This window comes from Azolla caroliniana, unplaced genomic scaffold (assembly GCF_043228905.1).
Source record: "Azolla caroliniana isolate FFs.n. ecotype wild unplaced genomic scaffold, voAzoCaro1.0.p SCAF_5, whole genome shotgun sequence".
Lineage (NCBI taxonomy): Eukaryota > Viridiplantae > Streptophyta > Polypodiopsida > Salviniales > Salviniaceae > Azolla > Azolla caroliniana.
In genome coordinates this window covers 7,487,466-7,509,652 of record NW_028230440.1, presented here as the reverse complement: position 1 = coordinate 7,509,652, position 22,187 = coordinate 7,487,466, and the positions used below count along the sequence as shown (strand labels likewise).

The 22,187-nt window shown below is 38.1% G+C and overlaps 4 protein-coding genes across 4 annotated transcripts; 2 read left to right on the top strand and 2 right to left on the bottom strand.

Moving 5' to 3' along the window:
* The first annotated feature begins 4,139 nt into the window (after positions 1-4,139).
* On the top strand, positions 4,140-8,601 carry LOC147864003 (pentatricopeptide repeat-containing protein At4g39530-like). Its single transcript, XM_087319627.1, has one exon. The coding sequence runs from the start codon at positions 4,204-4,206 to the stop codon at positions 7,165-7,167; it is 2,964 nt and encodes a 987-aa protein (XP_087175753.1). The 5' UTR covers positions 4,140-4,203; the 3' UTR covers positions 7,168-8,601.
* LOC147864002 (putative folate-biopterin transporter 7) lies at positions 7,233-10,340 on the bottom strand. Its single transcript, XM_087319628.1, has 2 exons — positions 9,680-10,340; positions 7,233-9,159 (listed from the first exon to the last, which is right to left on the bottom strand). The coding sequence occupies exons 1-2, from the start codon at positions 9,948-9,950 to the stop codon at positions 7,922-7,924; spliced, it is 1,509 nt and encodes a 502-aa protein (XP_087175754.1). The 5' UTR covers positions 9,951-10,340; the 3' UTR covers positions 7,233-7,921.
* Positions 10,341-12,705: 2,365 nt separating this feature from the next.
* LOC147864001 (uncharacterized) lies at positions 12,706-16,744 on the top strand. Its single transcript, XM_087319631.1, has 12 exons — positions 12,706-12,938; positions 13,512-13,596; positions 13,681-13,732; positions 13,836-13,856; positions 13,953-14,006; positions 14,107-14,157; positions 14,830-14,892; positions 15,116-15,181; positions 15,890-15,928; positions 16,009-16,131; positions 16,207-16,299; positions 16,401-16,744. The coding sequence occupies exons 1-12, from the start codon at positions 12,812-12,814 to the stop codon at positions 16,557-16,559; spliced, it is 933 nt and encodes a 310-aa protein (XP_087175757.1). The 5' UTR covers positions 12,706-12,811; the 3' UTR covers positions 16,560-16,744.
* An 849-nt stretch (positions 16,745-17,593) lies between these two features.
* LOC147864000 (cytochrome b561 and DOMON domain-containing protein At5g35735-like) lies at positions 17,594-20,489 on the bottom strand. Its single transcript, XM_087319629.1, has 2 exons — positions 19,377-20,489; positions 17,594-18,299 (listed from the first exon to the last, which is right to left on the bottom strand). Exons 1-2 carry the CDS (start codon positions 20,091-20,093, stop codon positions 17,730-17,732), a joined length of 1,287 nt encoding a protein of 428 aa, XP_087175755.1. The 5' UTR covers positions 20,094-20,489; the 3' UTR covers positions 17,594-17,729.
* Positions 20,490-22,187: the final 1,698 nt, after the last annotated feature.

Sequence of the window (22,187 nt, the reverse complement as noted above, 5' to 3'; positions counted from 1 at the left end):
ACTATGTGATATGAGCTACAACATTGTTAACCACATCATATGATATATTGCTAGTAAAACGAACCCAAAGGAGAATAGCTGTGATATTGAGAGGTAATGCATGCTCCTTCCAAAGGTTTAATACTTTCCTTGCACTTGAATTTTTTGTGATATATGCTGTGCTTTTGAGTTTGTGAAAACCGATTATGGTAGTTTTACCTAAACCTATTATGGGAGATCGTCTCTTCAATTAGTTATTACGATGATTGGGTGTGAGAGGGTGTCAATCACTCCTTGGCATATCGAAGAAGTGAACTAGCATCACTTGGTGAATTGTGCACTCACATAAACTCTTAACACCTCAATTAGTTCATATAAATGCAAAAATCTCACCATCGTAACATATCTTGGCGACGGACTTTAAACATGATGCTTCTAGTTCTCGAGCCATCCGTATGACAATACGAGACACAATGCCATGTGAATACAAACTCTTGGCTAAGGTATTATTCTTTAGCATGTATATGCATAGGGACTAGGGTTCTTGAAGGCAATAAGTGAAGTGCTACCATGTTGTTGCTTATAATAGCGAAAGAGAGTCGGACATTGGACACAAAGCTCTCATACCGACAATAAACATATTTGCAAAGGGACAAGTGTGAAATGTCAATATGAAAAGAGATCTCCTTGCTTTGGATACCCCATATAAGTAAGTGGATTGAAGCCCTAGATGTCTAGAACCAAGTATGTACATACTGAGAAGCGGTTGATTCATTGTTGTGCCTACCCTTTGAATCCAATACACTCCTTCGGAGCTCTCATGTTTAGTACTGTTTGCAATGGTCTTTTTGTTATGAATTTCAATTACAGCTGATGATGAAAGGATATTTTCCGCCTTCTGAAATCTATCAGAAGATGTTGATAGAGTATCTTTCGATTGATTTTCTGAAGCTCTGTGTTTGTGTGTATGTACTTGTGTTGATCCATTGAAGTAATGGGCATAACTCAAAGCAAATAATTTGTTGTAATTTCAAATAGAAAACCAGATCTGGGATATTGCAGGCAAATGCCTGGAATATTTCTGTATGTGCATATTCATATGATCGAGTTTGTTTTTCCACCAAATAGTAATAATCTTAGATCTATATGCGGTGATTGGTGTTTTCTCAACAAATAGAGAGGAATAGCTGGATTAAATAATACCAAATGTTTAGGCTTGCACAAAATGTTGTTTTCTGTGTGAAGACTCATCACAAAACATGATGATACAATAGATTCATTAGGTTTGGTTGTTTGGTCCAACGAGAGATGGTCAATTCGAGGTTTTATTGAATATGCATAAACCCGCCTACCAATGGATTCACACAAAGTGGATGCGTGTAGGTGGAACTGTCGATCTAACTAGTCCTCTGTTGTAGAGGAAGTGTATGTAACAGATGGATTAACACAAAATTGAAGCGTGTAGTTGAATTGTTGATTCAACTATCCAGTTGTGTAGATGAAGTGTCTGTGATGCTAGATGATTATTTATGATATGCGGTAATCAATGCATAGACTGGTTCACATAATTGTAACATGATACCATAGTCGACTGATCTAGTAGTAGGGCCTAGAAGTAAACAAGTGCAATTAGAATATGCAATCATGTATTTTTGCCCTAAAATGTGTGATTATGAAGCATGCTAGGAGATAATATGGTGGTGTATTGGACTAAGTTAATGGTACCATGTTATCGTTATGATTCTGATAAATTCTAGAGTTGAATCATATTAAAAATCACTGTAATTGCATGAAGTGCCCATTCGACCAGCCCAATGAAACTAACTGATAATTAATGTGCGCCAAATCAAGTATATATTGTACTAAATCCAGTGGCATAATGTGATAAATGTTGTGATAGAATTACATGAAAAGCATAGTGATTGCACAGTGTCCTAACCAATCTAATAATACCATATGACTGATTATTCACGTGCCCTAACCCAAGGATATGTTCATCGAAGTCTTAAGATGCAGTGAATCATGTGTAGATTCACTTCCTAGGAAAGCATGGAATATGTGGGATCCTTGTGAAATGGAGAAGAAGGTTGACTAGCCAATCTAACAGTACCAAGAGGTTGAATATGATAATTCCATCAGTCCATGTACTTGTAGAAGATTTTGTAGCATCTTGGACTTGGGGGACTTTAGGTTCTAGGTTTGTCTAGAAATTTGTTAACAAACATATTGGTCTCTTTTGTTGCATAATCTAGAGTGTAACCATTTGATTTTGATAGTCTCTAATGCTAGTTTTGAATAGAACCCATACTTTAGTCTCCATCGTTGACAAAAGTTATAACATTTGCAAGAAAGAGAGATGCTTGCTTGGTGTAGAAGGAGTGTTTGGAAAAATTGAGGTTTTAAATTTCCAATTTGCTATGTGGCATCTATTTGTCGATACTTGAGCCGAAGCATGGCATAGTACTATATGTTATAGTGCGTATTATGCAAAATAGAACTCTTGAGAATTGTAGTGGGAAAAGGATCTCAATCCCATACTAGAATATTGAGTTGGGGAATATCTTCATGATTAGGCTTGCTAATAGAAGTAGAGGGATGTTATTGTCCAGACATGAAGCAAGATGATCATGCATAAGAGGAAAGCCTAATATTAAATGAAGATAGTTGAGTTCATTTCAGAGTCCACAAGCACTTTATTTTGAATAATCTCCCTTGGCACAAAACTCTATTGCACTAAACTAAGACCTAGAACACAATGAAGTTAAATAAGAAATGGCGAAAGAAAAAGTACATCTCTAGCACACGGAACGAAGATGAGGAAGCTGAATAATAAATGGAGAAAGAGAACTGTATTTTGTTATCCATTAAACAATTTTTTCAACGAACAACCCTTTGGAACAAAAACTATATTGGGTGTTGCCAAGATTGTAACAATCAAAGAAGGATGTTTAGGAATCTAGTTGGGAGAGTCCACTAGTGCAATGTGATCCATTCCCATCCCTAATATTTGTTTTGACTCCTTGTAAAGAATCGAGTATGATTCTATGTAGCGGAATAGATTAAAGATGTGTGTTATGTGTGTGTGAAAGAGGAGAGACACAAGATAGATAGGAAAATAGAATACTCACGATGTATATTGACAAGGAGTAAAGAATAACAAGTACAAAGTTAATAACATTACAAGGGAGATTAACTGAAGCTTACATAGTAGGAGGAGGGTGCTTTATAGAAGGTCACCCTCTCACTAAACCATTCACTCACTCTCTAGCAACTATAGAAGCTCATGTGTCATGGTGAATGTGGAAACTCATTAGTTATGTGTCATTCTATGAAACATAGTTAATGTTCAAAGGGAGTGGTGACCTTTGACCTTTGAATGTTCATACATTCTCAAGAAATGTGTGTTCACACACTAGACTTAGGTTGAGTTTGATTCTTAACACTCCTCCAAAGTTTCCATTGCAACCAACAAGAGGGAGGGGGGACGACATATGAATATTATCCTATTAGGAAAATGTTGGCCATGCACCAAGTTCCAATCCCACATGACTCGTTTATCCGCAAATGTGAGGGTAACTAACAAGTGGAGGAAAGTTTAATAGAATACATAAATATATAATTCGTTATGGCCCAATGTGAAATAAACACTTGGGTGGCATTACATTTTAGACAATTGTGATGTGGTGTCATTGAGAACCTTATACACTACTTTGCAAGTGTCCTCGGCGGGGTTACACAATGATCGATGTGCCAAGTTTTGGATGGGTCGTCGTTACGTTGTTATACAATATACTTATTTGAATGATGGTTGTAACATTGTGGCAGGCCAAAGTTTTAGCTTATCAATTTGTACACATGTATGTGAATCTCATTGTATGCAATGCTTTCATAGAATCATGCCACTACAGAATGTGGGGGTTGAAACTTGAACAAACATCTTTCTGGTCTCTCTTTTTCTACATTGTGTCCGTGTTATGATAATCTCTCTATAAGTAGCTTTCGAATTCAATACATACTTCTTTTCCTTCTTCCCAAATTTGTTTCTGGGATGTCGTAGAATTCTTCGTGGGGTTTCCGAGGCTTAACATGTAACAAGTTTCACATGTTAGTACCTCAAACTTCTCCTTATTTATTATTTTTTGGCATTTGATGACTCCATGAAATCAAAATGAGCGACTTCAAATTTTAATTGGATTCTTCATTGCTCTGAATGGCAATGCCCATATGATGTTAATTCAGTCTAATTCAAGAGGCTTGGTCCACTTCAGGAATCCATGCTTGATTGGCATTAACCTTTCTGCTCCTGAACGAAGCTTTGAAGAAGCTATTGCTTCTCTGCCACAAGGCATACATCAAGATCTTCATCCCATGATTGATAATTTCATTTCAGTTCTTCACAAATGCAGAGAAAACATGAACCCATCTCATGTAATGCATTTACAAATTTGTGTTATCCATATGGGTTTAGAAAATCATACTTTGCTTGGAAATCATATGGTAGCTATATTCTTCCTACAATTGGCAGAAATGAGGAATTCTCAGCAAGTCTTTGACAAGATGATGCCACATCAAGATGAATTTATGTGGAATTCACTCATCAAAAGCTATGTTAAGCATGGAGAACCACAAAATGCCCTGCTCTTGCATCTGAAAATGAAGAAATATACTTCTTTGCATCCTAATGCCCATTCATTTATTGCATTGTTAAAGGCTTGCACTGTGCTTAATGATCCAGAAACAGGCTCTAGAATCCATGCTGAGATGGCAGAGTTGGAATTAGAAAAAAATGATGCTTTTATTGGCAGTGCATTGGTCCATATGTATGCTAAATGCGGATTTCTTGAGAAAGCGCAAGATGTGTTTGATAACCTCACATCCCGAGATGTTGTTTCTTGGAACGCCCTTCTCTCAGGATATTCTGAACATGGTCAAGGTGATGAAGCATTTCGCTGTTTCCAAGAGATGAAGAATGCATGTATCTCTCCGAATTCAGTTACTTATGTTTGTTGCTTGGTGGCATGTGGTAACATTGGAGAAGCTGAAAAAGTCCAAGAAATCTATGGCGAGATTATGAAAAAAGGTTTGGAGAAGGAAGTTATTGTAGGTAACACGTTGATAGATACATATGCAAAACTGGGTTTTCTTGCAACTGCTCAGAAAGTTCTTGATAACCTTTCTATACGGGATGTGGTCTCGTGGACGTCTTTAGTAGCGGGATATGCCGAACATAATTATGCTGATGAGGTTCACCATTGCTTGAGACAAATGCAAAAAGATGGTATATCGTTGAATTTGGTCACATTTGTATGCATCTTGAAATCTTGTGCAAAGACAGGGGACATAGAGGAGGGTCGAGACGTGCATGATAATATTATTAAAAGAGGTTTGGAAAGGGAGGTTCTTATTAGCAATACCTTGATTGATGTGTATGCTAAATGCGGTGCACTCAAAGAAGCAAAGTCATTGTTTGATAATCTTTTGGTCCAAGATGAAGTCACATGGACTGCATTGATTGCAGGATATGTAGAACAGGGATATGGTGAACAAGCACTCCAGTGTGTAGAAAATATGCATCTCAAGGGCATCCCTTGGAATAGTTTCACCTTTGTTTGTAGCCTTAAAGCCTGTAGCATTATTGTGGCGACTGTCAAAGGTTGTGAGATACACATGCAGGCTGTTTGTAGCGGGTATGAAATGGATCTTCTTATTGCTAACATGTTGATTGATATGTATGCTAAGTGTGGCTTGCTTGCCATGGCTGAGGAAGTTTTTGAGAAACTTTCTGTTCGAAATGTGGTCTCATGGACTACACTCATGACAGGGTTTTTGGAACATGGATATGTTGAGAAGGGATTTAATTTTCTTGAGCAGATGATGCAGGATGAGAGAATGCCTTTGAATGTTGTCACTTACCTTTGCAGTTTGAAAATGTGTGGTAGCTTAGGTGCTGAAGCTAAGGGCCAAGAAATCCATTTAGAAATTTCGAAGAAAGGTTTAGAAGGAGAAGCGTATATAGGTAGCACTTTAGTTGATATGTATGCTAAATGCAACTATCTTATAGAAGCTCAGGAGGTTTTCAATGGACTTCTGACTCGAACAATAGTAGCTTGGAATGCACTGATTGGAGGATATGTGGAACATGGCCATTGTGCAGAGGCACTCAACATTCTTAGACGGATGCGTAAAGAGGGTGTGTCTCCTGATGCTTTGACACTAGCATGCAGCTTAAAAGCTTGTGGCAAGACGGGAACTTCTGAGGGTCATGCTGAAATTGTCAAAAAAGGATTTGAGAGAGAACTGCTTGTCGGAAATGTACTTGTAGATATTTATGCTAAATGTGGATTGCTTGAAGAAGCACAACAGGTGTTTGATGAACTTCTTGTTCAAGATATTGTCTCTTGGAATGCACTTATAGCTGGGCATGCTGAGCATGGGTGCAGCGAAGATATACTTTGCTATTTCAAGGAAATGCAGCAAAAAGAAGTTCTTTTCAATGTTGTCACCTTTATTAGCAGCATGAAGGCTTGTGGAAACATTGGAGGTTTAGATACAGGGTACGAAGTACATTGTGCATGTACCAAAAGGGGGTTGGAAAGAGAACTTCCTATTAGCAATGCTTTGATTGATATGTATGCTAAATGTGGCTTACTTCCAGAAGCTCGGAAGATTTTTGATGGGCTGGAATCCCGGGATGGAATCTCTTGGAATGCTTTGGTGGCTGGATATGCACAGATTGGTGAAAGTGAAAATGTGTTCCAAGTTCTCATCAAAATGTTAGAAGAAGGGTTCAATCTAGATTCGGTCACATTTATTAGTCTTCTCAATGCATGTAGTCATGCTGGCCTAATAGATATGGGGCAGATATTTTTTGACCTGATCGGTGACTCTGGTTTGATGCCTTCTCTTGACCACTACACATGTATGGTTGATCTCCTTGGCCGTGCAGGGCATATTGAAAAAGCAATAGCGATGATTATGAGGATGCCATTTTGTCCTGGTATCGTGCAATGGCATACTGTCTTAGCAGCATGCCGGAAATGGGGTGATGTAGACCAGGGAAGACATGCATTTGAACATGCATTGTGTTTGGATGAGAAAAACCCATCTTCTTATGTATATATGTCTAACATCTGTGCTGATCTTCCAATGCAAGTGGAAACAAACATGCATGAGGTAATGGCAATATAAGTGGACACATGGATACAACTTTGCATGGATATTTTTGAACCTGATGATTAACTATGATAAATCAATCAAAGAGGAGAGATGATCCTTCAATTGGTAGTATGTACAAGGACTGCAAAGATTATGTAGAGATCATACAAATATACGGTCGTATGTGCACGCATGCCCATGGTTTTTGACTAAACGAGACTCTTTTGAAAGGATTCCACTCTTCTGGAAGAGCATTATGCTGTCAAGCATTCTCATGACAATGGAAAGGAATCATTAGATGAGAAGGCTAAGAAAGTGTATACCGTGTTGTCCTCACTATATAATAAAACAATCTGTTTGAACTTGTAAAAGAAGCTAATGTTTTTTGAAAGTTGGACCTAAGAGCAAATGTCAATGCGTAGTTGATCTTATAAATGGATATAGCAAATGTGGATATCATTGATGGATTATGTTCAATGAATCTACAAAATTTCCGACAAAATTTTCCTCCAGTTCTAGATGTTCGCCTTGAGCGGGTGGAGAGTTGTGGAATTGTAACCTTGAATTATGTCATGGTGATAAAGAGAGGGCTAGATTTGAAAACTCCTTGGGAAAGAAGAATTAGGTTGCAATGGGAAATGTAAACAGATTATGGAGCTAGTGCTTGCTGAAACCTTTTGGTGGTGGTTGAAAATACTCACATACAGAGGTTTATTGATTACCTATCAGTATCTACACACCTCAAAATTCGATCAAGGTTATATTTGTTACCATCCCTCTGTTGTAGTTATGTTTTCTTACCATCTCTCTGTTGCAAATTGGAGCCCCCATCAGGAATAAGTGAAATCCAGAAAAGAGGAACCAATGTAGCAATGGACTGGATAAAGATGGCAATTGGAAGCTCGGAGAAATCACCAGATGAGATATGGAGCATAGAGGCTAGTGTGACACCCATGTAACCACTGATGATGGTGGCCAGGCATTGCATGGACATAAAAGCAGCCAAAAGTGAGGCCTCATGTCCAGCTGGACATAATCTTGCTACAAATACAATGAAGGGCAACACTTTAAACTGGTTTATGGCATCCACAAACGCGGAAGCTCCCATTATAACAAAGGCTGCATCTGGGATGCCCATTGCCACATTCATTCTCTTTACTAAAATGATGTCAGAGATTGTAAACAAGCACAACATTACTTGTATAGATGATAATATTTTTCGGAGTGGCACCATGCCTGCCCTCGAGTAGTGGCTATACACCAAACTCCCACCCATTAAGCCTATTTGACCTATCACTTTTGATAGCCCTACTACTGACGGATCAACCCTCAAATGTTGTGTTTGGAAAAAGAACATAGTGCTCGATAAGGTTGGTATCATGGCATATGAGGCCATATACCATGACATAGCATATAGTATATCTGGCTGCTTTACTAGATAAATAAGTTTTGCCAATTGTTGCTTCATTTCAGCTCCTTTTAGTGCAGGTTCTTGAGATTTGACTGCATCATAATTGGGATGCTTCTGCGCATCCTCAGATAATTCATGTGTGAGGGTATTTGGAAATGCATCAGAATTAGAGTACATTTTCTTGCCATACAGAAGTGAAAATTCGGACATGACTTCATCACACTTTTCAACATCCCTGATAATTACACTGGGAATATGGATTGGCATTTGATTGAGCCCCAAAGTCTCCTCATTGACTCTCATTGATTTACAAACTTGGCATACAAGAAGCACCCCAAATATGCCAAATATAATCCTGAATTCTAGCTTGCTCAGTGCAAATAAGGCTGCCAAATTGCCAAAAATGCCTCCCACAGCCACAGAGAACCATGCAAAAGACTGCAATTCGCCCGTAGATTTCTTCTTTCCACATTCAGCAACAAGGGCATCATTGGCAACATCAACCACAGAGGCTCCCAAATTGCTTAATGCAAGAAGGGCAGCGATTGTAATGATTGAAGAGCCCCCCTTTGGCATGAAGGCAATGGTTACCCACGACAGTGTTTGTAGGATGCCTAGGAACACCAAAAACACAATAAGCTTTAGAAATATTCCCATGTAAGCCCACCCAAAATGTACATCTGATTCACCACTAAGAAGAGAGTGATATAGCATACCATTCACTAGAAAAGAGTAACCCTCAGTTTTGAGTCAACCTAATGATTGAACAATCAGCAACAGTTATCACTTGGAACCCTATGCTAGTAAACTCTTCCGAGTTGTTTACTGTAAACATTGCATCGTAACCTCCTTACATAGTTTATTATTCATCTACAGGCTCAGAGAAGCATATCTAACGAGATCCAGTTCACTAAATATGCTCAACATTGCTCATAGAAGCTCCTAATGCCAGGTTCTAATCCATAATGTGGGAATCATAGTGCGAAAAATGTCATGAGATTTTCTATGAAGCCCTTAAAATGGCTATTTTATACCTGATAAACAAGCACACTAATATCATCATATACTAAGCCAACAAATAAGTTTTATCTATTTGTATGCAAAACAAGGAGCCCTACTATAAAAAAACATTACCTCCAATTAAAAGATATGGTACCCTATGAGCTCCTCTAATGTAAACTGAGTCAGAGATAATTCCATATATCGGTTTTGCCACCATTGGCAAATTGACTGTGTTTTGTACAATCTGAAGTGTCCCAGGATCAACCGAAAGCACATCTTTCATGTAAAAAATTATAGCAAACCATGGAAAACATCTAAAACCTTGGATCAAGTATCCAAATCCCACCAATAACATCAAAGACGCTCCATATGTGTGGCCAAGATCCTTGAGCCATTTCGCCATATTATCGTTGTTGCCCACTTTTTTGGAATGGAAGGTGAGGATAAAAGGATGAAATTTTGGGCACAGAATCGTATGGCTACTATTGCATACAATGGTTCTTAAGCTCACACGTGGTCGGAGATCAACGAGAAATCTCAGAGTTTGATGGTGGCAGGATCATATTAATCATGTGCTACCTCTTTATGGTGTGGTTGTAATAATGACCTTGTTGACCTCCTACTTCGGTTAGGATTAGGAGTTAAGACTAGGGTTAGGGTTAAGGTTAAGGTGAATGTCAGTGTTGGGGTTACACTGCCTGATTGTTGTTGATCTTTCATATGAACCTGTTCTTTTCACCCCCTTTGTATAAAGGCCTCCACCTCCGATTTCTTTGAGAGAAAGACTACTTACTACCTTTCTTCTCTTGGGTGGGTTTATATAGATATATGTATGTGTATAACTGTTTGGTGCCATGGCTGTTTTAAATGGAGGTGTGAGATGAAATAAATATATAGTGTTTGGTAGAGAGTCATCAGGTGAGAGAGCGAGGGGGAGGAAAAGAGGTTTTTGCTAAGCATATAAGCAAAAGCAAAAGCATAGATACAGGAGGAACAGAGTAAGAGTAAGAAGAGTAAGAGTATGTGTGTGTAGACCAACCGTCACATCTTTTTTCAACTACCTTCTTTGTCCCATGACCATGACATCCCTCCCTCCCACCCACCCACTTCTCCCTATCCTTTCACACATAATTTCCCAATTAAAATATATCCATCCTTCTCTATTGATGTCTTCCATATGCAGGCCACACTTCACGCGGATCGTCTCCTCTCACATCGTTATCTATCATGTGAACGCTCTCTGTCGCCCTGCCGAGGTTAATTCGTCTCACATTTTATCGTTATATAAATACGTTCTATAGCTATCGCTGCCCGCTTGGAGTTCGTTGTCATGTCTCTCATGCACATGATGTAGCCTTATCAAGGCATTCGCATGTTCACCTTGACCTTTCTTCAGAAGCATTTGCATGATGTTCTAAGAAACCAATGAGAAATGTCTACATTAGATTGTAGGATTCCCTTTTACCAGTGCCCTTTGTCTCACCCTTTCTCTCTTTTGCACGCATTTGCAACATGTTTTGAGAAACAAGAAGCAATGTATACATTGAACTTTAGGTCTCTTATTTTCCCTACCCCCTTATGCAAGCATTTAAAAAGTGTGTGCAAGTTATTCTTCATTACACGACACTTCTCAAGCATGAGTGTAAGAACATTATCAATGTTTCTTTTTTTTTGAGGATTTAGTTCATTGATCGTATTTGTAGTTTTGGTTTATGCTTATAACATATTCTTAATAGTTTTTTCTGACAATTCTATTGAATCAGTGTTGTATTTCAAAAAGGAGGCAATGTCGTTCATACATTGTGTGTTGCATGTTATTGCCTTCTCTATAGAAATCCTATGCATTCCTCTTGCAACAATTTCATAATCTAACGATAACATACAAGTTGTTTGCACACCTTTGAGACTATCCAAAGTCATACTTCATGCATGCTTTTGGATAGGGATATATTACGTATCAAACAAATAACACAATGATGTAACCATATCTTACAAAGGTGCGTGGAAGGCACTAACCAATGAATCAAGAAGTTTTTTGTACCTTGAAGGTGCACAAAATACACTAATTAATGGATCAAGATGTTTTGGAACGACCTAGATACATGTAGTAGACGAGAAGCCATTTGCCATGTTTACTTTTCTAATAAAAAAGATTTGATTCATAAATTCATAAAAGAAAGGAAATATATGGAGGGGAAACCCCCCTATAGTCGGTACAAGGATGTCCAATTTGAAGTGGTCTTGAGAAGTAGCAAAGGTATGGGATCCACGGGCTTGTGGGCATTTTAATTTAAAACTCCATTTTTATTGTCACCCAACCAAGAGGTGAAGAAATTTGGCATGCAATCACGATTCACAATCATGTAATATGTAGAAGTTGAAATAGAGAGATATTATTGACGTCTCTAAATTCATGTTTGCGAAAAATTAAGAAAGATTTTGACATCTCAAAAGAAGAGAAGATGTATCATCACGTATGTTTACCGTTTTGACGTGGATTGAAATTTGCCATTTTGCTTAATCCTCACTCAACAAGGGAAAACAAATGTTTTCCTTGTGGGCAACAAACAATGTCTACGTGAAATGTTAGTCTAGATTCGTTGTCTAGGGCAAAAGAGGTGAACTAGTAACTAGACCGGACAAGTTGTTCCACGCTCACGTATAAGTCAGCACTAAACATATTTAGGACAAATCAGAGGACATGGATGACATGGTCAAGCAAAGTTACCGATCCAACGATGTTTAGACCATGTGTAGAGCCAGCATCTTTCGGTTTCGAACCAACCGACGAGAACTGGAATGAGACAAGCTATTTCTCACATAAACGGAGGCGGGGAGGCATCATAAAATTATGAATCGAATGGGCGTTTTTCTACTGCAACTAGAGATAAATAAGATAAGAGTAGATTGAAGAAGTGTGTGTGGGGCCTTTGAAGATACCCACTAAGCCAAAGGGAGTCCAAATAACTACATACATACATACATACATATACATACATACATACATACATACATACATACATACATACATACATACATACACATACATACATACACACATACATACATACATACATACATACATACATACATACATACATACATACTGATACATACATACATATATATACATACATACATACATAGATACATACACACACTTTTGTTTTGTAGAAATCCGAGCGCCTTTTGAGGCTGATTCATTGGGTTACGGGATTTGACTGCCGGGGAGAAGCACTCAAAACCAAAAGCTCAGTCGCGTCTATGGCTATGGCGATTCGAGAGGAAGAAGATATGGAGAAGAAGAAGTTTTATGCCGCGATTATATCGATCGCCCTTACAATCAGTTTCTTGCCGCTATCTCAATCTTTGCCATTCGTGGTTCTCCATGGTAGGATTCTTCTTCTTCTTTCTGCGTGTTAGGGTTTGTGTGTAGAGCACTCACGTCTCTCTTAAAGAGTTTTCCTTTGAATGCGGAATCTGTATGTCAAGCTCAAGATTTAAATTTGATAGCTCAGAGAAAATGGAGTTTTTAGGGGTTTTGTTTAGAATTTAAGGCCCTTTTGTGTGAGTGAATGGTTTTGTTTTTGGATTTTTGTGTTAATTAGGCTGACATCAATGATGTGGAATAGGTCTAGTTCTATTCAGTGAATACTCGATTTATGTAATCATGAATCTATACATCTTGAGATCAATTGGGAGTATCCATATATTCAAATCCACCCCCATCCTAACGTATTTCAGAGCTAATAAACCATTTATGAGTACATAAACGTAGCTCTTAGGGTATACTAGTCCGCTTATGAGAATACACATAACTATGTTATTAGGAATCAAATAGGGTATAGAGTATGTCCATTAGCTATTGGGTGATCTTTTGACATTCATGGTTTGGATGATTATGGTGTGGACATAGACCACAGAAATCTTCACCATTATATTGCAATCTATTTCATGGTCATAGGTGTTGGTGATCAATGCAAAAATGGAGGAATTTCATGGTTCACACAATTTCTAAGCAATCATTCAAGTCAAGAAGGCGTTTGCATGTGAGTTTTATTTTCTCTACTTTTTATCGGAAGAGATGTCACTTTGCCAACATTTTTAGAAATAATTATTTTTTCAAAAAACAGTGAAATTGGAGATGGGGCCTTAGACTCTTGGTTTATGTCTATGACAAAGCAAGTGAGTGCCGCTGCATTTCAAGTGGATAAGTTACAGCTTCCTTTATCATCATTTCCAGTGCTATTTGTTTAACAAACTATTTTGATGTTGCTATCTTATACAGGTAGAATCTGTGTGCGAGACGGTAACTATCTTTTTATCCCTCTTTTTATATTTTCGATGCCACATAATCATACCAGATCTACAGTGCTTATCCTTGTATTTTCTGATATCTTTATAGGTTAAGTCTTTGCCACAACTTCAGTCTGGGTATAACCTTGTTGGTCTCTCCCAGGTCAGTAAAATAAATGCCTTCATTTTTGGTCCCACAATTTATTTATAATGAATAAGTATGGATAAATTTTGGCTTCCTGTCATTCTTATGTATTATTCAGGGTAATGTAATAGGCCGTGGCTTGATCGAATGGTGTGATGGTGGACCTCTAGTAAGTGTCTTGATTGGCGTGTTGGTAATTCATAGTTTGTCTAAGTTTGCAGGTATATATATTTTATGGGAATTATATCTAACAAGATGAGTTTGACGTTGTTGGAACTCTATCATGAATATAGGGCTCTTAGAATATTTGATAGCATGCTGAAGCTATATGAAACCATGCTTCATTAGTCTTTACCTTGAAACATAGATAGTTATTTCCGTATTGTTCCATGGAATCCTCACTGATGCCATGTACCTTCCTGAAAGAACTTAAGGTTCTCTTGTTCAGGATTAATCAGTGCAGATGTTGGGTTTCACAAATTAGAGTCAATGTTTGTTATGTGAAGGACATTGCCATGAATTAGAATGTGACCTCTTAGTTTATGCATGCATGAGGCCTCCCTCAATGCACGTACTTGCAGCAGAAGGTTAATATATCTAGATAGTATTGTGACCTCCTTTTCCTCAATTTGTTAAATGAAAATTTATTGAAGATGGAATGAATTTCTAAATGTACTCTATGACTCAATTACATTTGTTTTTTGCCCAAAAGGTCTGCCCTTCAAAGGCTATGGTAGAGAGCATTGAACCTTGCCTTTTACTTTATGTATTATAGTGATTAATTTCGCATATGGAAGAAGACATGACCCACAGATCTAATAATGATTACTGCTAAATTCAGGTGAACAATATGATCTCCATTGGTGGACCTCATGCAGGAACGGCATCTGTTCCTATGTGCGGGGTAACATACTTTTCTTGTATTAATTATAAGCTTTAATGTGTTGATATAAAGGGAGTCCATCTTACACATCTTGGTTTAAACTTCTTGCTATATTGAAAAGGTGGTTATGTAATAAAAAGAAAAAATAGTTTCTCCTTCAAAAATTGTGAAAACAAATCTTGATATACCTACCAGATATTCTATTCACAAAATTCACATTTGAGCATGGTTGATGCATATGCAGAACGGGGTCATCTGTGAATTTGCGGACCGAATTATCGAGCTGGGTGTTTACAGTTCTTATGTGCAGGTATGATTTCTGTCATATTTGTATGTGTGTGCAAGTATGTTTTTTTCAGATATCATGATTGCATTTGGTTTCATTTTCTGCGGTTTGCATTCCAAGTGATGTAATAGAGAGCATCAGTTCTGCTGTAGCTTGGTTTAGCATCCAGAGGATGATAATATAACTTTTTCTCTTTCAGAGATATTCATTATTATACCAATTTACGAAATTTGAAACGACCACATTTATAGTGTTAGGGTTTAATGATAGTTGTTATCTGGACAATAGCTCTTTTGTGCAATTATTGAGCTGAATATTTTGGCCATGGTATATGATCATATGATGGTCTTTAGGAGTTAGTAAGTATTCACTCTATGGGAAAACCGCCGTCAATGGCTTTGATTTACTGTTGTTATTTATCCATTCTCTCTAACAAATTTTCTTGACCAATTTTTGTGTCTCTGATCTAACTTTAAGGATAACTATACCGTTCACATTTGTCAATTTTTTTTCCCATTCACTCTTCCACAGAAACGTGTTCCAATTCTTTAACATATTTGAACATTTTGTTATTCTGTTTGTTTTTGGATAGTTCCCCTTCATATAAAATTACCACATCTACAGTTTACGAGTTCATATGTTTTTTATTTTAATTTGATGATTACAATCCTTATGTTTAATGTTGCACTGACATTTGTTCCTTGGACTTTGCTAAACTATTTCTGATTTCAGGAACATCTTGGGCCTGCTGGATATGTCAAGATCCCGACGGTACTCAAATCCACATCTTTTCTCGTGTCCGGATTTTCTTCTTTGAGACAAAATATAACATAACTGGGTATTGTTATTAGGATCTAGATGCTTACTCCAAGGGATGCAAGTTTCTTCCAAAGCTTAACAATGAGCTTCAAGGGAAGCAAAATATCACATTCAAGGAACGCTTCAGTAGCTTAAATCACCTTACATTAATCATGGTAAGTTTTTGAGTGAAAGTGAATGATTAGTTCGACCTATGGGCAGAAATTTCTAAGAAATGTTGTGATGATCAGTTTGAGAACGACAAAGTCTTGATTCCACCTGAGACTGCTTGGTTTAGCTATTACTCACCAGAAAACCACAAGATTATTTTACCTGCAAACGAGGTATATGCATATAACCAGAAAGTTTTTCTAATGTTCCATTTAGAAAAGTGGATGATATATGCTATCTGACAATGTGATGCATATGTATTCTTATCATATAGACTGCCCTATATACCGATGACTGGATTGGTTTACGTGCTCTGGATGAAGCTGGGAAAGTGGATTGGATCTCTTTGCCAGGTGGCCATCTTCATATAACCGAGGCAGGCATGCTCACATACGTTGTACCATACTTGATAGATTCTCATATGGTTATATAACTTTCTATACACCAATTGATCATTGATGTATCAAACCTCGTATACTGTAATAGATTATAAATGTAACAAGCATGGTATGTACACTTGCTACTTACATTGTGTCTAGTCATTTAACATCATATATATTTGAAGGGTATAAACCTGAATTGTATAAATGCACCATAAATGGATTTGATATTTCAATACATGTGATATGAGAATGGATTGTTTTTATTATTTACATGAATTGATATTAAGTGATCCACAGTTGGAACTAGCTTACCTAGTTACATGCCTGTGTCTAGTTATTTATCTTTGTCTACATTTGAATGGTGTATAACCTGGACTGTATATTGAGTTGCCCTCATTGGAATTCAATATTCAGCTGTTTGGATATAAAACAATGCACGCAATCATGGTCTGAGTTAGCTTCTTACATTTTGTCATACCATCTATGGTCAGTTAGCAACATATGCACACAAACATCGTCGTTTCCATTATAGACAACATCCACTTCCGCATTTAAACCTGGTTATTGAATATTATGTGCATTTAAATGGTATATATACTGAATTATATAAATTTTCCATCACTGAATATAATCTTTTATTTTGCATGGATTACTTTCTGCGTTAGATGAACGAATTTTAGGCAAACCATGTTTCAAACATCAAAAGACTCATCCAATTTTACCACAATGACATTATACCAATATTAAGCGTTAATCCCTATATAGAAACAACAATGTCTTGCTTGAGTCATATATTTAACAGTTAGATTGGATAAACTAATGGTTCTAATCTGATTTCACGCTACTCAGTGTATATTGTGTGAATGTTCCTGGATGGATCACGTGACATAATTCACCATGAGAATGAATCACCTGACGCACATGAGATAATTTACCACGAGAATCAATCACCCTGATTCACATGAGATAACTCAACACAATAATCAATCACCCCAACCACATGAAATAATTCAGGACAAACATCAATCAGCTAAATTCTTAATGTACATACATACATTAACTTGCACTAAATGAGCATATGATCTATCTCAATATAATATGTAATTCAATCTCAGCATATGTTCTTGCTGAAAGCTAAACCAATTTCATGTGTCGAAATGTGGTCAAAGCTAAAGATATTTTAACATTGATGAAATAATATAGCATGTGATTAGATATATCTAAACACCAGTTCTGTGAGAAGTAGGAGTACCCAATATTGCACCTCGCAACTTCTGTTCTTGTGGAGGGTTGAGCCCCTTAATCACCTGGGCATAATGGACCCATTTGACAAGCTCAAAAACCAATGTGAGGCCAGCCAAACCTCCAAGAATGCCAATATAACCATAGCGCCATTTGGGTGCTGGTGCTAGTATGTCAAACCCATAGAAAATATTGAGAATGCTCAAAACGAGTATAGACACCCCTAAGGTGTAGTGATAATAGTTCCATGCTACTCGGATTTTGTGGCCCTTACCAGGTCTAACTAGGATAGCACATACTTGTAGGGTTGAAATCGCAAATAACGCAATCCCAATGAATCGGTGCTTTCGATATACAACACCAACTGAATAATTGCCTAACACTAACCCAGTAGACCATCCGGCAACACCAACGATGTAGCCTATTGATTGGACCAACACATGCACATAGAACCATGCAGGGTCAGTGAATGGCTTGAGATATCTGGCAGCGATGACACCCAACGGTAGAAGTATTCCCCATCCTATTGTATTCAGAATTGCATGTCTCTGCATATAAAAAAACCCCAAAATGTAAGTGATTTGACAAACCTTCACCGAAGCAATTGAAATAGTGGTCTACCTATAAAAAAGTTTCTATGTTTTGTAATAACTCGATGGAAGCAATTTACATTTTGATTGACTACATCAACCCAAGCAATCCAGGTTGAAGTCCCCATAATGAAAAAATGTTGTCTAATTATACATTTCTAAAATTCTGTAATAACAGAGATAGAAAATGGAAATTAGTGGTATAATGCAGTGGTCTTGTGCTTAATGCATAGAAACTAGAATATCTGGGCATTCAAGAATACGTAACACAGACATAGGAGCTACTAACATGCTCTTCTTGCTTAGATCCATACATATTCACCGTTGTCGGGGACAGACAGACAGACAAGCATAATCCAAGAAATAACTAATATCTAAATAGCCAAGAAATGTACCATCTAGAAACAAGAAACAGCCCCTCATGGTACCATGATAAAAATCAGTTCCAGAAATAATGATAACCCAATATTGGAATGGTAGCCATCCAAACGATTTCCAGCAGCTGAAGTCTCTATAACCTCAATCATATGTCCCCAAATCCTAGAAACCGTAATCTATTCTAGGACCAAATCATTGCCATTCAGAGAGACTGTCCAATTGACGGCAGTCAAAAGCTGATGTGTCTACAGACTACCATAACCTAAACTAACTCCCCATATGTAGATATGCATATACTGATAACAAGCAGCAGCATTGGCAACACAGTGGAAAAGCTATAAATATAGGTCGCCAGTGACATGCACTTGCTTCCTCACCACGAAGAACACCCCAATAAACACATACATGCATATTTCTATGTATACACATACTCCTCCAGAAATACATTCATCTGTGTTTAATATAACTTCGGTTGCCATAAGGGTCGCACATAGTGATCCTTGTCAGGATTGACAAAATCTTATATGTCCAATACCAAGCAATTGGTAGACCCTACCCGTTTTTCTAGTAGTCCACACACACACACACACACACACACACACACACACACACACACACACACACACACATGTACTACTCTTAATAGGGCCAACTTACATCCTTAAGAAGGGAATGCGGAGAATGTGTTGTCACTTGAGGCACTGATGCAGACATCAAAAGGTCCACGGCAGTGAGCGAGGCCAAATCATCGGCTGAGAAGCCATGGGCTGCCGGTTGGAAGTTAGACACGGAGGCACCTCGGTTCCAAACCAGGTTAACAGAGCTCGTGTTGATTGTGGGGTCGATTTGAAGGACTACAAGTGTGGAGATAACTGAACCTGAGATTTGGACGGCCATGGAGACAACATCAAGAGAGATAGGAGAGCATCGGAGTGGGTCCATTCCCGACTTCACATCTCCTGAGACATTGAAAGTGAGGATAGTCGAGCCATTGGGTGCCGAGAATGCAATGAAAGCTTGGGTGCCAGACATGGTGAGACCGGATGGGTTTATACCCCAGCCGACCCAACCCGAAGGTGATGGGGCAGTGCCCACGAAAAACACCTCCAGGGTTCCATGCGAGGACTTATTGATGAGATTAAGATTCCATGCGATTCTTGCAGATTGGGTTGCTAGATTTCTGCAGTTGCTGAATGCTCTGTTCTGGCCGTCAAAGGTTATGTCGGATGTGGGGCATCTGTCCATACTCTGTGCAAAAGTGAGCAATGTCGAGGCTCCATTGCTCATCATGATGAGCAGTAAGGCAGAGATTATTAAGCCGTGTAAACATTGTGGATGAGAAGAAAAAGAAGAGGAAAGGGATGAAGGACGCATCAAAACTCTCTCTCTCTCTCTCTATGTGGCTGCAAGATTTCTTCTTCGTCTTCTGTCGATTGCTTTTCTTTCCTCCTCTCTGTTTTCTTTCGTCTTCTACTCTTTTTGGAGAAGGGGGGCAGTTTGTTTTAAAGATCTTGTTATAAACGCTATGGTTGGCTGCATGCTTTATTTAGAAATATCTGTACTTTACATTCATGTCTATTTTATTCAATTCTTTGCTTTTCTGCTTTATTATTCTAGGCGAAAAATCAAAAAAAGCTACGAATCGAGTAAAATAAAGATTGATTTAAAATACGGATAGTTCTAAATAAAGCAAGCAGCCAACTATAGAGCCTACAACCAGATCTTCAAAACAGTCGCAGATAAAAAAAACAGACAATGAAAGAAAATAAGAAAGAAATAGCGGAAACGCATAGGAAAACACTTTCTAGAACGAAATTTCAGCTTCATGTCATTTGCTACTAGCACCTTAGTTAGCAAGCACAATTTCAAACTGAAACCCCCAATCGCTCAAGACTTTGATCAACAAACAGATTGTCTTGTCGTCGGCAATTCAGAAAGTGTTAAGACACCTGTCACCCACATGAGATGATGCAGTGGGTTCAGCGGGGGGATGTTTACATTCTGAACCACGAGAAACCAGCCCTCACCCTCACTCATTGTGGGGACTACGGGACCTTGGGGTCCTGTGGACCTCTTGATCAATCCTCTAACGAGAATCAACCTCCATCAATCACTAGGATAGGAAAATTGTCCTGTCATCAAAACCCGTATTTTTTTTTAATAGTAATTACCTTACCCTAGTGGTAAGTTGTTAACACTACAAGCACTGCATCATGGGTTCAAAACCCAATTTCCTCACCTCTCTATTATATACTTCATATACTCTTAATTCATTAGATGCCATTGTGGAATGTAGGGGTTGAACCCATGACCATCTGGTCTCCATTCGGCAACCTTACCAACTGAGCTACATCCATCTGGGCAGATATGGTAAACTTTCACAACACTGTACAGATGCTCTTCTGCATGCACGACCATGAGGACTTTGAAACCTTTCTAGAATCATGGTGCTGACTTTTAGAACAAGGCATCATCACAGGCCTTGGATTCGCAGATAAACATGCAGTGATGCTCTTTGCAGCCCTACCACCGACCTGGCACCATTTGTCACAACATAATTACAACAGCCAGAATCAAAGAGCATCTATTTGCAATTGGGTCCTTGGGAGAAAGATTGTAGAAACAAGTAAAGGGCCACATCCAATCATCAAAGCACCAAACCAATGACATGCAATTACTGCAAGAGTCAAGGTCACTTGGAAAGAGAATGTCGAACAAAACAATGTGAAGAAGGCTGGCGACCATAAGCTACGATGGCACAAATTCAACAAAATCCACCGGCATCAGGTGAAGAACTGTACTTATTTAATACAAATCTATCCAACACAACAGGTTTAGAAGTTTCTTGGTACCTCAATATTGGTGCCACACATTATATGCCATACAACAAAATCCACCATCATCAGGTGAAGAAATGTACTTATTTAATACAGATCAAACCAACACAACAGGTTTAGAACTTTCTCGGTACCTCAATATTGGTGCCATACATTATATGACATGCAACAAATTGTACCTGATGAACTACCAAGATCTTACCACACACCTCTAGACATACATCTTGGAGATGACAGCACCAAACAAGCTAAAGGATATGGTACCTCACCATTAATCTACCTGCAACAATCACCTTCAAATTCATCAAGTCTACTTTGTACCAGGACTCACAAAGTACTTTCTATTAGTAAGACAAATAAAAGGGTGTGACAATACAATCACCTTCAACTGCAATTATTATCCCATCCAATCCCAACTCTCAAAGGGCACATGATATACAATCGCCTGTTTCAAAACACAAAACCAATCCCCATCACACGCATCAAAATATGTAATGCCTCCCATCAAATCCATGACACTGCAATCCAAAATACCCTCAAATGGCATCTCAGATTAGGTCACCCACATCTTCTTCAAGCCCTTCATAAGATCCTAACACACAACAAATCCCTTCCAACTCATCCACACTGA

What these genes read in the sequence shown, in the direction of transcription:
- LOC147864003 (XM_087319627.1), top strand. Translation starts at nt 4,204, where the DNA reads ATGATGTTAATTCAGTCTAATTCAAGAGGCTTGGTCCACTTCAGGAAT.
- LOC147864002 (XM_087319628.1), bottom strand. Translation starts at nt 9,950, where the DNA reads ATGGCGAAATGGCTCAAGGATCTTGGCCACACATATGGAGCGTCTTTG. An exon ending in ACCATATCTTTTAATTGGAG is followed by an intron (nt 9,160 to 9,679) that starts GTAATGTTTTTT and finishes TGGTGTTCCTAG; the next exon opens with GCATCCTACAAACACTGTCG.
- LOC147864001 (XM_087319631.1), top strand. Translation starts at nt 12,812, where the DNA reads ATGGCTATGGCGATTCGAGAGGAAGAAGATATGGAGAAGAAGAAGTTT. An exon ending in AGTCAAGAAGGCGTTTGCAT is followed by an intron (nt 13,597 to 13,680) that starts GTGAGTTTTATT and finishes TTCAAAAAACAG; the next exon opens with TGAAATTGGAGATGGGGCCT. An exon ending in ACCTTGTTGGTCTCTCCCAG is followed by an intron (nt 14,007 to 14,106) that starts GTCAGTAAAATA and finishes TGTATTATTCAG; the next exon opens with GGTAATGTAATAGGCCGTGG.
- LOC147864000 (XM_087319629.1), bottom strand. Translation starts at nt 20,093, where the DNA reads ATGCGTCCTTCATCCCTTTCCTCTTCTTTTTCTTCTCATCCACAATGT. An exon ending in CGCATTCCCTTCTTAAGGAT is followed by an intron (nt 18,300 to 19,376) that starts GTAAGTTGGCCC and finishes TTTTATATGCAG; the next exon opens with AGACATGCAATTCTGAATAC.